Source organism: Bombina bombina, chromosome 1 (assembly GCF_027579735.1).
Source record: "Bombina bombina isolate aBomBom1 chromosome 1, aBomBom1.pri, whole genome shotgun sequence".
Classification (NCBI taxonomy): Eukaryota; Metazoa; Chordata; class Amphibia; order Anura; family Bombinatoridae; genus Bombina; species Bombina bombina.
In genome coordinates, this window is record NC_069499.1 from 586,294,539 (window position 1) to 586,312,587 (window position 18,049).

At 42.1% G+C, this 18,049-nt stretch overlaps 1 protein-coding gene across 1 annotated transcript in view; it reads left to right on the forward strand.

Moving 5' to 3' along the window:
• The window catches only part of IQCA1 (IQ motif containing with AAA domain 1), a 356,514-nt gene that overhangs the window by 297,928 nt on the left and 40,537 nt on the right, over nucleotides 1–18,049 (forward strand). The window contains exons 14-15 of the mRNA XM_053713497.1: nucleotides 7,461–7,568; nucleotides 8,375–8,574. Coding sequence (XP_053569472.1) covers nucleotides 7,461–7,568; nucleotides 8,375–8,574 — 308 coding nt within the window. The remainder of the gene's footprint in view (nucleotides 1–7,460; nucleotides 7,569–8,374; nucleotides 8,575–18,049) is intronic.

Here is an 18,049-nt window from a genome sequence, read left to right on the forward strand (position 1 = left end):
CAACATTAAAACCCACCACCCACACACCCAACCCGACTCTAAAACCCACCCAATCCCCCCTTAATAAAACCTAACACTACCCCATTGAAGATCACCCTACCTTGAGACGTCTTCACCCAGCCGGGCACAAGTGGACCTCCAGAGGGGCAGAAATCTTCATCCGATCTGGCCAGAAGAGGACATTCAGACCGGCAGAAGTCTTCATCCAGGCGGCATCTTCTATCTTCTTCCATCCAGAGCGGAGCGGGTCCATCTTGAAGACATTCGACGCGGAGCATCCTCCTCCATCCGATGGCGACTGAAGAATGAAGGTTCCTTTAAGTGACGTCATCCAAGATGGCGTCCCTTCAATTCCGATTGGCTGATAGAATCCTATCAGCCAATCAGAATTAAGGTAGGAAAAATCCTATTGGCTGATGCAATCAGCTAATAGAATTGAAGTTCAATCCTATTGGCTGATCCAATCAGCCAATAGGATTGAGCTTGCATTCTATTGGCTGTTCCAATCAGCCAATAGAATGGAAGCTCAATTCTATTGGCTGATTGCCAATCATCCAATGATTGGATGACGTCACTTAAAGGAACCTTCATTCTTCAGTCGCCATCGGATGGAAGAGGATGCTTCGCGCGGATGCCTTCAAGATGGACCCGCTCCGCTCTGGGTGGAAGAAGATAGAAGATGCCGCCTGGATGAAGACTTCTGCCGGTCTGGATGTCCTCTTCTGGCCGGATCGGATGAAGACTTCTGCCCCTCTGGAGGTCCACTTGTGCCCGGTTGGGTGAAGACGTCTCAAGGTAGGGTGATCTTCAAGGGGTTTTATTAAGGGGGATTGGGTGGGTTTTAGAGTAGGGTTGGGTGTGTGGGTGGTGGGTTTTAATGTTGGGGGGTGTATTGTATTTTTTTTTACAGGTGAAAGAGCTGATTACTTTGGGGCAATGCCCCGCAAAAGGCCCTTTTAAGGGCTATTTGTAATTTAGTATAGGGGTTTTTTTTTGTTTTTTTTTTTTTTATTTTATTAGGGGGATTAGAGTAGGTGTAATTAGTTTAAAAAGGTGTAATTTCTTTTTTGTTTTCTGTAATTTAGTGTTTTTTTTTTTCGTAATTTAGTTTATTTAATTTAATTGTATTTAGTTTAGGTAATTAATTTAATGATAGTGTAGTGTTAGGTGTAATTGTAACTTAGGTTAGGATTTATTTTACAGGTACTTTTGTATTTTTTTTAGCTTGGAAGTTATTAAATACTTAATAACTGTTTAATAACTATTGTACCTAGTTAAAATAAATACAAACTTGCCTGTAAAATAAAAATAAACCCTAAGATGGCTACAATGTAACTATTATTTATATTGTAGCTATCTTAGGCCTAGATTTGGAGTTTGGCGTTAGAAGGGCTGTTAACGCTCCGCAGGCTTTTTTCTGGCCGCACCATAAATTTAACTCTGGTATCGAGAGTTCAAACAAATGCTGCGTTAGGCTCCAAAAAAGGAGCGTAGAGCATTTTTGCCGCAAATGCAACTCTCGATACCAGAGTTGCTTACGGACGCGGCCAGCCTCAAAAACGTGCTCGTGCACGATATCCCCATAGGAAACAATGGGGCTGTTTGAGCTGAAAAAAAACCTAACACCTGCAAAAAAGCAGCGTTCAGCTCCTAACGCAGCCCCATTGTTTCCTATGGGGAAACACTTCCTACGTCTGCACCTAACACTCTAACATGTACCCCGAGTCTAAACACCCCTAGCCTTACACTTATTAACCCCTAATCTGCCGCTCCCGCTATCGCTGACCCCTGCATATTATTATTAACCCCTAATCTGCCGCTCCGTAAACCGCCGCAACCTACGTTATCCCTATGTACCCCTAATCTGCTGCCCTAACATCGCCGACCCCTATATTATATTTATTAACCCCTAATCTGCCCCCCACAACGTCGCCGCCAGCTACCTACAATAATTAACCCCTAATCTGCCGACCGCAAAGCGCCGCCGCCTACGTTATCCTTATGTACCCCTAATCTGCTGCCCCTAACACCGCCGACCCCTATATTATATTTATTAACCCCTAACCTGCCCCCCACAACGTCGCCGCCAGCTACCTACAATAATTAACCCCTAATCTGCCGACCGCAAAGCGCCGCCACCTACGTTATCCTTATGTACCCCTAATCTGCTGCCCCTAACACCGCCGACCCCTATATTATATTTATTAACCCCTAATCTGCCCCCCACAACGTCGCCGACACCTGCCTACACTTATTAACCCCTAATCTGCCGAGCGGACCTGAGCGCTACTATAATAAATGTATTAACCCCTAATCCGCCTCACTAACCCTATAATAAATAGTATTAACCCCTAATCTGCCCTCCCTAACATCGTCGACACCTAACTTCAATTATTAACCCCTAATCTGACGACCGGAGCTCACCGCTACTATAATAAATGGATTAACCCCTAAAGCTAAGTCTAACCCTAACACTAACACCCCCCTAAATTAAATATAATTTAAATCTAACGAAATAAATTAACTCTTATTAAACAAATTATTCCTATTTAAAGCTAAATACTTACCTGTAAAATACATCCTAATATAGCTACAATATAAATTATAATTATATTATAGCTATTTTAGGATTAATATTTATTTTACAGGCAACTTGGTAATTATTTTAACCAGGTACAATAGCTATTTAATAGTTACCTAGTTAAAATAATTACAAAATTACCTGTAAAATAAATCCTAACCTAAGTTATAATTAAACCTAACACTACCCTATCAATAAATTAATTAAATAAACTACCTACAATTACCTACAATTAACCTAACACTACACTATCAATAAATTAATTAAACACAATTCCTACAAATAAATACAATTAAATAAACTAGCTAAAGTACAAAAAATAAAAAAGAACTAAGTTACAAAAAATAAAAAAATATTTACAAACATAAGAAAAATATTACAACAATTTTAAACTAATTACACCTACTCTAAGCCCCCTAATAAAATAACAAAGCCCCCCAAAATAAAAAATTCCCTACCCTATTCTAAATTAAAAAAGGTAAAAGCTCTTTTACCTTACCAGCCCTGAACAGGGCCCATTGCGGGGCATGCCCCAAGAATTTCAGCTCTTTTGCCTGTAAAAAAAACATACAATACCCCCCCCCAACATTACAACCCACCACCCACATACCCCTAATCTAACCCAAACCCCCCTTAAATAAACCTAACACTAAGCCCCTGAAGATCTTCCTACCTTGTCTTCACCATCCAGGTTCACCGATCCGTCCTGAAGAGCTCCTCCGATGTCCTGATCCAAGCCCAAGCGGGGGGCTGAAGAGGTCCATGATCCGATCAAAGTCTTCATCCAAGCGGGGCAGAAGAGGATCTTCCATCCGATTGAAGTCTTCATCCAGGCGGCATCTTCTATGGTCTTCTATCCGGAGCGAAGCGGCAGGATCCTGAAGACCTCCAGCGCGGAACATCCATCCGGCCCGACGACTGAATGACGAATGACTGTTCCTTTAAGGGACGTCATCCAAGATGGCGTCCCTCGAATTCCGATTGGCTGATAGGATTCTATCAGCCAATCGGAATTAAGGTAGGAATTTTCTGATTGGCTGATGGAATCAGCCAATCAGAATCAAGTTCAATCCGATTGGCTGATCCAATCAGCCTATCAGATTGAGCTCGCATTCTATTGGCTGTTCCGATCAGCCAATAGAATGCGAGCTCAATCTGATAGGCTGATTGGATCAGCCAATCGGATTGAACTTGATTCTGATTGGCTGATTCCATCAGCCAATCAGAAAATTCCTACCTTAATTCCGATTGGCTGATAGAATCCTATCAGCCAATCGGAATTCGAGGGACGCCATCTTGGATGACGTCCCTTAAAGGAACAGTCATTCGTCGTTCAGTCGTCGGGCCGGATGGATGTTCCGCGCTGGAGGTCTTCAGGATCCTGCCGCTTCGCTCCGGATAGAAGACCATAGAAGATGCCGCCTGGATGAAGACTTCAATCGGATGGAAGATCCTCTTCTGCCCCGCTTGGATGAAGACTTTGACCGGATCATGGACCTCTTCAGCCCCCCGCTTGGGCTTGGATCAGGACATCGGAGGAGCTCTTCAGGACGGATCGGTGAACCTGGATGGTGAAGACAAGGTAGGAAGATCTTCAGGGGCTTAGTGTTAGGTTTATTTAAGGGGGGTTTGGGTTAGATTAGGGGTATGTGGGTGGTGGGTTATAATGTTGGGGGGGGGGTATTGTATGTTTTTTTTACAGGCAAAAGAGCTGAAATTCTTGGGGCATGCCCCGCAAAGGGCCCTGTTCAGGGCTGGTAAGGTAAAAGAGCTTTTACCTTTTTTAATTTAGAATAGGGTAGGGAATTTTTTATTTTGGGGGGCTTTGTTATTTTATTAGGGGGCTTAGAGTAGGTGTAATTAGTTTAAAATTGTTGTAATATTTTTCTTATGTTTGTAAATATTTTTTTATTTTTTGTAACTTAGTTCTTTTTTATTTTTTGTACTTTAGCTAGTTTATTTAATTGTATTTATTTGTAGGAATTGTGTTTAATTAATTTATTGATAGTGTAGTGTTAGGTTAATTGTAGGTAATTGTAGGTAGTTTATTTAATTAATTTATTGATAGGGTAGTGTTAGGTTTAATTATATCTTAGGTTAGGATTTATTTTACAGGTAAATTTGTTATTATTTTAACTAGGTAACTATTAAATAGCTATTGTACCTGGTTAAAATAATTACCAAGTTGCCTGTAAAATAAATATTAATCCTAAAATAGCTATAATATAATTATAATTTATATTGTAGCTATATTAGGATGTATTTTACAGGTAAGTATTTAGCTTTAAATAGGAATAATTTATTTAATAAGAGTTAATTTATTTCGTTAGATTTAAATTATATTTAATTTAGGGGGGTGTTAGTGTTAGGGTTAGACTTAGCTTTAGGGGTTAATCCATTTATTATAGTAGCGGTGAGCTCCGGTCGTCAGATTAGGGGTTAATAATTGAAGTTAGGTGTTGACGATGTTAGGGAGGGCAGATTAGGGGTTAATACTATTTATTATAGGGTTAGTGAGGTGGATTAGGGGTTAATACATTTATTATAGTAGCGCTCAGGTCCGCTCGGCAGATTAGGGGTTAATAAGTGTAGGCAGGTGTCGGCGACGTTGAGGGGGTCAGATTAGGGGTTAATAAATATAATATAGGGGTCGGCGGTGTTAGGGGCAGCAGATTAGGGGTACATAAGGATAACGTAGGTGGCGGCGCTTTGCGGTCGGCAGATTAGGGGTTAATTATTGTAGGTAGCTGGCGGCGACGTTGTGGGGGGCAGGTTAGGGGTTAATAAATATAATATAGGGGTCGGCGGTGTTAGGGGCAGCAGATTAGGGGTACATAAGGATAACGTAGGTGGCGGCGCTTTGCGGTCGGCAGATTAGGGGTTAATTATTGTAGGTAGCTGGCGGCGACGTTGTGGGGGGCAGGTTAGGGGTTAATAAATATAATATAGGGGTCGGCGGTGTTAGGGGCAGCAGATTAGGGGTACATAAGTATAACGTAGGTGGCGGTCGGCAGATTAGGGGTTAAAAAAATTTCTTCGAGTTGCGGCGATGTGGGGGGACCTCGGTTTAGGGGTACATAGGTAGTTTATGGGTGTTAGTGTACTTTAGGGTACAGTAGTTAAGAGCTTTATGAACCGGCGTTAGCCCAAAAAGCTCTTAACTCCTGCTATTTTCCGGCGGCTGGAGTTTTGTCGTTAGAGCTCTAACGCTCACTTCAGAAACGACTCTAAATACCGGAGTTAGGAAGATCCCATTGAAAAGATAGGATACGCAATTGACGTAAGGGGATCTGCGGTATGGAAAAGTCGCGGCTGAAAAGTGAGCGTTAGACCCTTTAATCACTGACTCCAAATACCGGCGGTAGCCTAAAACCAGCGTTAGGAGCCTCTAACGCTGGTTTTCACGGCTAACGCCAAACTCCAAATCTAGGCCTCAGGGTTTATTTTATAGGTAAGTATTTAGTTTTAAATAGGAATAATTTAATTAATTGTAGTAATTTTTTTTAGATTTTTTAAAAATTATATTTAAGTTAGGGGGGTGTTAGGGTTAGGGTTAGATTTAGATTTAGGGGTTAATACATTTAATATAGTAGCGGCGACGTTGGGGGGCGGCAGATTAGGGGTTAATAAATGTAGGTAGGTGTCAGCGATGTTAGGGACGGCAGATTAGTGGTTAATAAAATGTAACTAGGGGATTTGCGTATGCTAAAATCGCGGAAAAAAGTGAGCGGTACACCTGTACCTGCCTGACTCGTAAAACCAGCGGACATTAAAAAGCAGCGTTGGGACCCCTCAACGCTTTTTTTTAAGGCTAACGCAAGACTCGTAATCTAGGCGACTGTTTTTTTTTTTATATATTTACACATTATATGAAGTAGTTAATTGGGCATGTCATTAACTGATTTTATTGGTTTATTAGAAACTGTATTGAAACTATTTAAACAGTTATGATAATTATTGAATTATTTAGCTGCTTAATTTAACGGAATGTATTTCCTGATTATAGTTTGCTACCATGTAAGTTCATGGAAGCCTGTAAATCCCCCGCCCCTTAACACAAAGCCAGAGAAAAGAATGTTAATTAGGGTTTTGACATATTTACCTAATATGAGTGTAAGAAATCGTTTTTTTCTTTTATATATTATATGTAATTAGGGTGGCTTAAAGGGACACTGAACCCACATATTTTTTCTTTCATGATTCAGATAGAGCATGAAATTTTAAGCAACTTTCTAATTTACTTCTATTATCAATTTTTCTTCGTTCTCTTGCTATCTTTGTTTTAAAAACAGGAATGTAAATCTTAGCAGCCAGCCCATTTCAGGTTCAGTACCATGGATGGTGCTTGCTTATTGGAGGCTTACAGCTACCCACCAATAAGCAAGCATAGCCCAGGTTCTCAACCAAAATTTGTCCGGCTCCTATGCATCACATTCCTGCTTTTTAAATAAAGATAGCAAGAGAACAAAGAAAAATTGATAATTGGAGTAAATTAGAAAGTTGCTTAAAATGTCATGCTCTATCTGAATCATGAAATAAAACATTTGGGTTCAGTGTCCCTTTAAAGAGACATGAAAGTCAAAATTAAATGTTCATGGTTCAGACAGAGCATGCAATTTTACTTATATTATCAAATTGACTTTGTTCTCTTTGTATTCTTTGATGAAAAGCATACCTAGTTAGGCTCAGATCCAGCAATGCACTACTGGGAGCTAGCTGGTGATTGGTGGCTCTTGTCATTGGCTCACCAGATGTGTTCCGTTAGATCCCAGTAGTGCATTACTGCTTTGGGTCTGACATATCTGCTATACACCAAACACACTATTCACAAACACAGTGTTTATAGACCTGATTATATGTTTTTGTTTGTTTTCTGTAGGTGAATACAGTTACCTGGGCACCACTCTACGTCAGGCTGATATAGAGCCTATGCCATCTCTGAGAGATGTCCGACAATTGCTGGTATTATATGGCATCCTTCCCCTGGGTGAGTCAGAACAAGCTTGGTAGGATAGATACATGTATAGTAAATCTGAATTACTGCCTAGCTCTAATATACAGTTTAGGGTCTGTCCCACAAAAAAAAAAAAAGAAAAGAAAGTTTCATCTTTATTCCATGTATAAAAAGCAAGAAAAAAAAATGACACTTCAATGAGTAAAATGGCTTGTTGTCCTGGTTGCAAGATTTAAAGGAAGTCACTTAATCATAGTAAAGTATATAAAGATATCTGCATCCCATCCCCACTACAGTGTTTTTTCCCCCCACCCATATAGTTTATTTTCCCAGGGGATGGATACCCAAGGAATATATAGCAGTGCTTGACTTTTCATTTGCTATGTTATAGGTGTATTTTATATATATCATGGATGACAAGTGCTGCCATTTGTACAATGCATTAATACATAACTACAGTTCAGTGTTCAGCTGCAGAGAGCTGATGGAAGGCAGATGTGACCTGCAACCAATGTCACTAATAAACATGGCACATGTGCCAGGTTTATTACACCATATTGTGAGACACAAATGCTCCTCTCTTGTTTATTAGAGGTCATAAGGGGCTGCTTGACCTACATGCTCCCTCAGTATGCTTTTAGCAAGTGTTCTACCAAAGACAGAGCCTATGAGCGGAGACCACAGGTGCACTGTGGATCAGTACAGTCATTTTTACCTGTTAAATAAAAGACGTTCTTGTATACTCAGCATCAAGGAAGCTCCCATTCATGCCTTGTGTTTGATAAGTGTCAGCTTTCAAATCTTAGCCTGTGATTATGTTTGTCTTTCTTTTGCCATAGGCTGCGAGTCAGTTCATGAGAAGGCACCAGTGGTGAAAACGTTGCTCCTGGCAGGACCTGCTGGTGTGGGGAAGAAAATGCTGGTGAGCGCTGTCTGCAATGAGACTGGCGCTAACCTTTTTAATTTGTCGCCTGCCAACATAGCTGGCAAATACCCAGGCAAGAGTGGCTTGCAGATGATGATCCATATGGTACTGAAGGTGTGTTCTTAATTTGTACTTTACTCTGATATAGTTCCACAGTCTGCACTTCTATACTCGGGTACAATATGGGCAATGCAAGTCTCCTTTTTCCACACATATAAATTCAAATGGTTTAGTATAGGCATTGCCAGCCTCATTCTCAAAAACATGTCAGTAACGTGAAGGCACTTTCAGCACATATAAATATGCAGGCACTGTCAACCTCCTTTCAGAGGTCCAATGCTACACTGCCAGACTCCCCCTTACACATATAAATACCCAGGTATAATGCTACACTGCCAGACTCCCCCTTACACACATAAATACACAGATACAATGCTGCACTGTCAGCCTCCCCCTTACACACATAAATTCACAGATACAATGCTGCACTGACAGCCTCCCCCTTACGCACATAAATGCGCAGGTACAACACTGCACTGACAGTCTCCCCCCTTACGCACATAAATGCGCAGGTACAATGCTGCACTGCCAGTCTCCCCCTTACACACATAAATACATAGGCACAATGCTGCACTGCCAGTCTCCCCCTTACACACATAAATACATAGGTACAATGCTGCACTGCAAGTCTCACCCCACCTACACATATAAATACACAGGTACAACGCTACACTGCCAGTCTCCCCTCCTTACACACATTAATTCACAGGTACAATGCTGCACTGCCAGTCTCCCCCCCCCCCTTACACACATAAATGCACAGGTACAATGCTGCATTGCCAGTCTCCCCCCTTACACACATAAATACACAGGTACAATGCTGCACTGCCAGTCTCCCCTCCCCCTTACACATATAAATACATAGGTACAACGCTACACTTCCAGTCTCCCCTTCTTACACACATAAATGCACAGATACAATGCTGCACTGTCAGCCTCCCCCTTACACATATAAATACACAGGTAGAATGCTGCACTGCCAGTGTCCCCTCCTTACACATATAAATTCACAGATACAACGCTGCACTGCCAGTCTCCCCTCCTTACACATATAAATATACAGATACAATGCTGCACTGCCAGTCTCCCCTCCTTACACACATAAATACACAGATACAATTCTGCACTGCCAGTCTCCCCTCCTTACACACATAAATACACAGATACAATGCTGCACTGCCAGTCTCCCCTCATTACACATATAAATTCCCAGGTACAATGCTGCACTGCCAGTCTCTCCTCCTTACACACATAAATACACAGATACAATGCTGCACTGCCAGTCTCCCCTCCTTACACACATAAATACACAGATACAATGCTGCACTGCCAGTCTCCCCTCATTACACATATAAATTCCCAGGTACAATGCTGCACTGACAGCCTCCCCCCTTACGCACATAAATGCACAGGTACAATGTTGCACTGCCAGCCTCCCCCCTTACACACATAAATACATAGGTACAATGCTGCACTGCCAGCCTCTCCGTTACACAAATAAATACATAGGTACAATGCTGCACTGCCAGTCCCCCCCCCTTACATACATAAAGGCACAGGTACAATGTTGCACTGACATTCTCCCCCCTTAAGCACATAAATCCACAGGTACAATGCTGCACTGCCAGCCTCCCCCTTTACAGACATAAATACACAGATACAATGCTGCTCTGACAGTTCCCCCCCCCCCACTTTACACATATAAATACACATATACAATGCTGCACTGCCAGTCTACCCCCTACACATATAAATACATAGGTACAATGCTGCACCGACAGCCTCCCCCCTTTATACACATAAATACACAGATACAATGCTGCACTACCAGTCTCCCCCACTTACAAACATAAATGCACAGGTCCAATGCTGCACTTCCAATTTCCCCCTCCTTACACACATAAATGTATAGGTACAATGCTACACTGCCAGCCTCCCCCCCCCTTACACATATAAATACACAGGTACAATGCTGCACTGCCAGTCTCCCCCCTTACACATATAAATACATAGGTACAATGCTTCACTGCCAGTCTCCCCCCCTTACACACATAAATACACAGGTATAATGCTACACTGCCAGCCTCCCACTTACGCACATAAATGCACTGGTACAATGTTGCACTGCCAGTCTCCCCCTTACGCAAATTAATGCACAGGTACAATGCTGCACTGCCAGCCTCCCCCTTACACGCATAAATACACAGGTACAATGCTACACTGCCAGCCTCCCCCTTGCACACATAAATACACAGGTACAATGCTACACTGCCAGCCTCCCCCTTACGCACATAAATGCACAGGTACAATGCTGCACTGCCAGTCTCCCCCTTACGCAAATAAATGCACAGGTACAATGCTGCACTGCCAGTCTCCCCCTTACGCAAATAAATGCACAGGTACAATGCTGCACTGCCAGTCTCCCCCTTACGCAAATAAATGCACAGGTACAATGCTGCACTGCCAGCCTCCCCCTTACGCACATAAATACATAGGTACAATGCTACACTGCCAGCCTCCCCCCTTATGCACATAAATACACAGGTACAATGCTACACTGCCAACCTCCCCCTTGCACACATAAATACACAGGTACAATGCTACACTGCCAGCCTCCCCCCTTACACACATAAATACACAGGTACAATGCTACACTGCCAGCCTCCCCCCTTACACACATAAATACACAGGTACAATGCTACACTGCCAGCCTCCCCCTTGCACACATAAATACACAGGTACAATGCTACACTGCCAGCCTCCTCCCTTACACACATAAATACACAGGTACAATGCTACACTGCCAGCCTCCCCCCTTACACACATAAATACACAGGTACAATGCTACACTGCCAGCCTCCCACTTGCACACATAAATACACAGGTACAATGCTACACTGCCAGCCTCCCCCTTGCACACATAAATACACAGGTACAATGCTGCACTGCCAGCCTCCTCCCTTACACACATAAATACACAGGTACAATGCTACACTGCCAGCCTCCCCCTTGCACACATAAATACACAGGTACAATGCTACACTGCCAGCCTCCCCCTTGCACACATAAATACATAGGTACAATGCTGCACTGCCAGCCTCCCCCCTTACACACATAAATACACAGGTACAATGCTGCACTGCCATTCTCCCCCTTGCAGACATAAATACACAGGTACAATGATGCACTGCCATTCTCCCCCTTACACACATAAATACACAGGTACAATGCTACACTGCCAGCCTCCCCCTTGCACACATAAATACATAGGTACAATGCTGCACTGCCAGTCTCCCCCTTACACATATAAATACACAGGTACAATGCTGCACTGCCATTCTCCCCCTTACACACATAAATACACAGGTACAATGCTATACTGCCAGCCTCCCCCTTGCACACATAAATACATAGGTACAATGCTGCACTGCCATTCTCCCCCTTACACATATAAATACATAGGTACGTTGCGATTACGGTATGATTTCAGGCTCATACTATGCCTCACACCAGTTCCATGTATCCACATCCAAATGCTGTGACTCTGTGGATAAGGTAAACAATTTATTTAAAGGGCCATTAAATACAGTAGAATTGCATAATAAAAATAGCACTTACTCTGAATTTTAAATCAGCAGTAGTTTTTTCTAACAATTTTAAAAATATCGTTTAATTAGCTGGCCCCCTGTATTATATGACAGCCATTAGCCAATCACAGACTCTTATATGTATATGCTGTGAACTCTTGGACATGCTCGGTAGTAGCTGGTGCTTTTTAAAACGTGCATATAAAAAGACTGCAGAATTTGATAATCAAAGTAAATTTGACAGGCTATTAATTTTACATAACTGTCCCTTTAAAACAATCGTACATAAAAGCAATAAAAATGTATAAAATATCAGGACTCTCACTTTTGGGATGTTTACAAATTTATTTCCCTCTACAGACTATAGCTCTTATAGGCCGTGCTGGCAAGCGGTTCGAGTCCGCGTATCGGGCAATCCCTTTTTGTGACGTCACTGATGATACTCATTTGATAAGTATTTTGCCTTCTGGGCTTTGTCAAGGATGTGAAGCCAGGCTTGTGGGACACACAGAAGTGACATCACAACATTCCAAGTACATGGGATAAGTAAGGGAGTGACAGGGCACAGAGACACTAATAAGATAATGCAGCATGCAATTGCATATAGGATGGACATATACAAGCATGTGCCCCAAGGCTCAGATTAATTAGATGCTCCACAGCTTTACAACCTGCCTGTATAACCTGATCACTTATTACTGCATTCTGCACACATTTCTGCTTATGAAGAGCTCATACATTCATAGTATGGTTTCTTATTAGCTGCACTCAGCAACCAAGTGTAGATAACACAAATTATAAGGTTATTGGAGGTGCTTTGCAAAGTGAAGTGAACAACTGCCATCATTGCACTGGTCAGGAAAATGTGTGAGACAATGATATCACATTGTGGGTCAGATCCATGGGACAGGAAAGCGATCTTATAGCAGGTGTCAGGCGAATTTAACACAAATAAGACAACATAACAGCAATGATTAAGCAGGATAACAAAATGTATGCTTACCTGATAAATTTCTTTCCGGATATGGAGAGCCCACAACGTCTTTCCAAATACTAGTGGGAATATCACTCCTGGTCAGCAGGAAGTCCTCCTGCTGGCCAGGAGTGATATTCCCACAAGTAAATGGAATGACGTTGTGGACTCTCCATACCTTAAGAAAGAAACAGTACTTTATAATCCAGGCATATGATACAGCCATAGAATAACTTCACAGAAACAAGGCACAAGGGGAGTATGTGGGATATCCTCATGTTTTGAATCAGGCACGTGGAATAATATCAGAGCAGGGCAAATGCATGTTACATACAGTGAATATCATCATAGGCGGTGATATTACTGAACAGAAGAAGCAGGGCATGAACGGGATGATATCACTGAACAGAAGAAGCAGGTCATGCAGGGGGTGATATGAATGAACAGAAGAAGCAGGGCATGCAGGGGGTGATATCACTGAACAGAAGAAGCAGGGCATGAACGGGATGATATCGCTGAACAGAAGAAGCAGGGCATGAATGGGATGATATCGCTGAACAGAAGAAGCAGATCATGCAGGGGGTGATATCACTCAACAGAAGAAGCAGGGCATGAACGGGATGATATCACTGAACAAAAGAAGCAGGGCATGAACAGGATGATATCGCTGAACAGAAGAAGCAGATCATGCAGGGGTTGATATAAATGAACAGAAGAAGCAGGTCATGCAGGGGGTGATATAAATGAACAGAAGAAGCACGGCATGCAGGGGGTGATATCACTAAACAGAAGAAGCATGGCATAAACGGGATGATATCACTGAACAGAAGAAGCAGGGCATGAACGGGATGATATCACTGAACAGAAGAAGCAGGGCATGAACGGGATGATATCACTGAACAGAAGAAGCAGATCATGCAGGGGGTGATATAAATGAACAGAAGAAGCAGGGCATGATATCACTGAACAGAAGAAGCAGATCATGCAGGGCATGATATCACTGAACAGAAGAAGCAGGTCATGCAGGGGGTGATATTAATGAACAGAAGAAGCAGGGCATGCAGGGGGTGATATCACTGAACAGGAGAAGCAGGGCATGAACGGGATGATATCACTGAACAGAAGAAGCAGGACATGAACTGGATGATATCACTGAACAGAAGAAGCAGGTCATGCAGGGGGTGATATAAATGAACAGAAGAAGCAGGGCATGATATCACTGAACAGAAGAAGCAGGTCATGCAGGGCATGATATCACTGAACAGAAGAAGCAGGTCATGCAGGGGGTGATATAAATGACCAGAAGAAGCAGGGCATGCAGGGGGAGATATCACTGAACAGAAGAAGCAGGGCATGCAGGGGGTGATATCACTGACAGAAGAGGTAGGGCATGCAGAGGGTAATATAAATGAACCGAATAAGCAGGGCATGCAGGAGGTGATATCACTGACAGAAGAGGTAGGGCATGCAGGAGGTGATATCACTAAACAGAAGAAGCAGGGCATGCAGGGGGTGATATCACTGAAAAGAAAATGTAGGGCATGACATGAGAGACTGAGACAGGTGCATAGGAAAGAAAAGTAAGGAAATTATAGAAGCATTTTTACTAAAGATAGTTGAGAGATTAGACTATTTGAATATAATGTTGCAGTTAATTAACAAAGTAAAGCTTAGTGTTTCACAGCTGCCAAATCCTCTCCCACTTGTCTGAAAGAACATGATGCAGAAGTGAGACGCATATTACAGAGAATGCACAAGTATGTGTGAGTCCTGGAAATTTTTGGAGGAATGTCACTAAAAGTAGTAGAGAAAATTCATAGGTGGGGGTCTCACAGGCAAGTTAGGACTAAGGCAGATTGGGAAACATCTGTTTTTTGCAAGAAAAAAAGGCTTATTTTGACATTTCCTTTTCAGATGAATGAATGTGAAAATTGCATTTTATGTCCTTTTGAGCAAACAGATTAAACCTTTTTTATTAAGAGTAATACACCCACCCCACCAAAAACATATTCCCAAGGAAGTGATTAATTGCATAGTAAGCTGCCTGTAAGTTTATTTTCTACCCAAGATACAGTTTCAAGATTACAACATTCACAGTTAAAAACATTATATTGTGAGACGCTAAAGACATTTCAAAACTACGGGAAAGTGTCCCATTTCTTAATAAACACAAATAAATCTGAGATGTTAAATCTAACATATGAGGACAAAGGGTTTCACCAGACGACACAACAATGCCCACTTAAAATACAAAGGGAAAAGCTTAAATATTTAGGTATCTTTCTAGCACCTGACCCCAAAGTATTATTCCAAGCTAATTATAAAGAATTGGAGACTACTCTGATAGCAGACTTGTCCAGCTGGAAGAGCAAATCTATTTCGTGGATAGGCAGGATAAACGTTATTAAAATTAATGTCCTACCAAGGCTTTTATACTTACTGCAAACCGCCCCTATACACCTCCCATACCAATACCTTTCTAAAATCCAATCATTAGTGGAACAGTTCATTTGGCAGGGTATCAGACCAAGAATAGCCAAACAAACGATGTACCTACCCAAGGAGAGCGGTGGACTGGGTGTCCCAAATATACACACGTACAAGACGGCAATAGCCCTACAAAATCTAATAGAGTGGTGCACAAACAACATATATAAGCAGTGGGTCCAAATTGATAGACATATAATGGGATTATGCAATGCTGGTATAGCAGCGTGGCTTCCGACTAAACATAGGCCGGCAATTGTCAAACACTATCAGGTGCTGGAAGAACTTTTCCGGACATGGGATAGATTGATCAACACCACCACATACATGTCCACCACTATCTCCCCCATGCTACCCATATGCAATAACTCTGCCCTTCCTTGGACCCACAAGGACATTCAAAGGCCCTCAGGAGCTCACATTAAGAACAGAACCATCTCAATATTCCTCAAAGATGGGACAACCAGATCTTTAGACTCTATACATGACTCAAACCCAGACATAAATGTAAACTGGTACTCATACACACAGATATGCCATTTTATCCATACACACCCCAAGAAACAGGGTCTGACTAGAAAGCCGACTCCCTTTGAAACCCTCTACTTATCCAATAACACCCACAAACACTTAATTTCTATTGTGTATAAACAACTTCTGAGAGGAGACTCTCAGAGTCTACCCAACTACACCAGAACATGGGAAAAGGAACTAGGACTAGATATTCCAGAAAGAGATTGGCAGAGAGCATTCCTCGAAACCAAGAGATCATCCATATCGGTCAGGGTATTAGAAACCAATTATAAACTTCTTATGAGATGGTATCTCACCCCTAGCAGATTGTGCAAAATATACAAGACAGTGAGTAATAAATGTTGGAGGGGGTGCGGAGAAGAGGGTAATCTGACGCACATCGGGTGGAGTTGTAGTAAACTTGACAACTTCTGGGCGGAGATTCTAGGTCATATGTCAGACGTGACGGGAAAGCAACTACCTAATGACCCTTTAATACTTCTATACCTGTCCCTCCCCAAATTTAATAATCACATAGCCAAACAGCTTCTCACTATCATGATTAACAGTGCCAAATCGCTAATTCCCAAGCATTGGAAATCAAATAGAACACCCAGAGTAGGGGAGTGGAGAGCGCAAGTGGACAATTTTCTCCACTTGGAGCAATATCATCACTTACAGGCAGGTACCACGGAAACACACAAACTAATGACACTCATGTGGAAACAACACTTCACTAACACTTAGCATCTAAAAGTCGATCACAAATATAAGTTCAGGAATGTTTAGTAAGGGTCTCAGCTTTATTTAACTACTTGACGTGGTCATTGCTGTTGGGAAGATAACAGTGTGAAACTTTACGGCTGAATATCTGTTAGTTAACTACGTATTTACCTAATTTGTTTAATTCATAAGTTAAGTGAGTCTATGGGCTTAAAAAACCATCCAGGACTGTATCAACACTTAGCCCTGCGGCAGACACAATGATCATTTACTTTCCATTGTCTCAACACTGTTTTTCTCAAAAATCTCTTGTACCAACAATGTGAGATATCATGATTCTGTTCTATAATAGAAAATGTGCATTGTCAGTACTATTTATTCTGGCAGGAAAATTCCACTACATGACAAATCATTATCTTGTACAGGGAGTACAGAATTATTAGGCAAATTAGTATTTTGACCACATCATCCTCTTTATGCATGTTGTCTTACTCCAAGCTGTATAGGCTCGAAAGCCTACTACCAATTAAGCATATTAGGTGATGTGCATCTCTGTAATGAGAAGGGGTGTTGTCTAATGACATCAACACCCTATATCAGGTGTGCATAATTATTAGGCAACTTCCTTTCCTTTGGCAAAATGGGTCAAAAGAAGGACTTGACAGGCTCAGAAAAGTAAAAAAATAGTGAGACATCTTGCAGAGGGATGCAGCACTCTTAAAATTGCAAAGCTTCTGAAGCGTGATCATCGAACAATCAAGCGTTTCATTCAAAATAGTCAACAGGGTCGCAAGAAGCGTGTGGAAAAACCAAGGCGCAAAATAACTGCCCATGAACTGAGAAAAGTCAAGCGTGCAGCTGCCAAGATGCCACTTGCCACCAGTTTGGCCATATTTCAGAGCTGCAACATCACTGGAGTGCCCAAAAGCACAAGGTGTGCAATACTCAGAGACATGGCCAAGGTAAGAAAGGCTGAAAGACGACCACCACTGAACAAGACACACAAGCTGAAACGTCAAGACTGGGCCAAGAAATATCTCAAGACTGATTTTTCTAAGGTTTTATGGACTGATGAAATAAGAGTGAGTCTTGATGGGCCAGATGGATGGGCCCGTGGCTGGATTGGTAAAGGGCAGAGAGTTCCAGTCCGACTCAGACGCCAGCAAGGTGGAGGTGGAGTACTGGTTTGGGCTGGTATCATCAAAGATGAGCTTGTGGGGCCTTTTCGGGTTGAGGATGGAGTCAA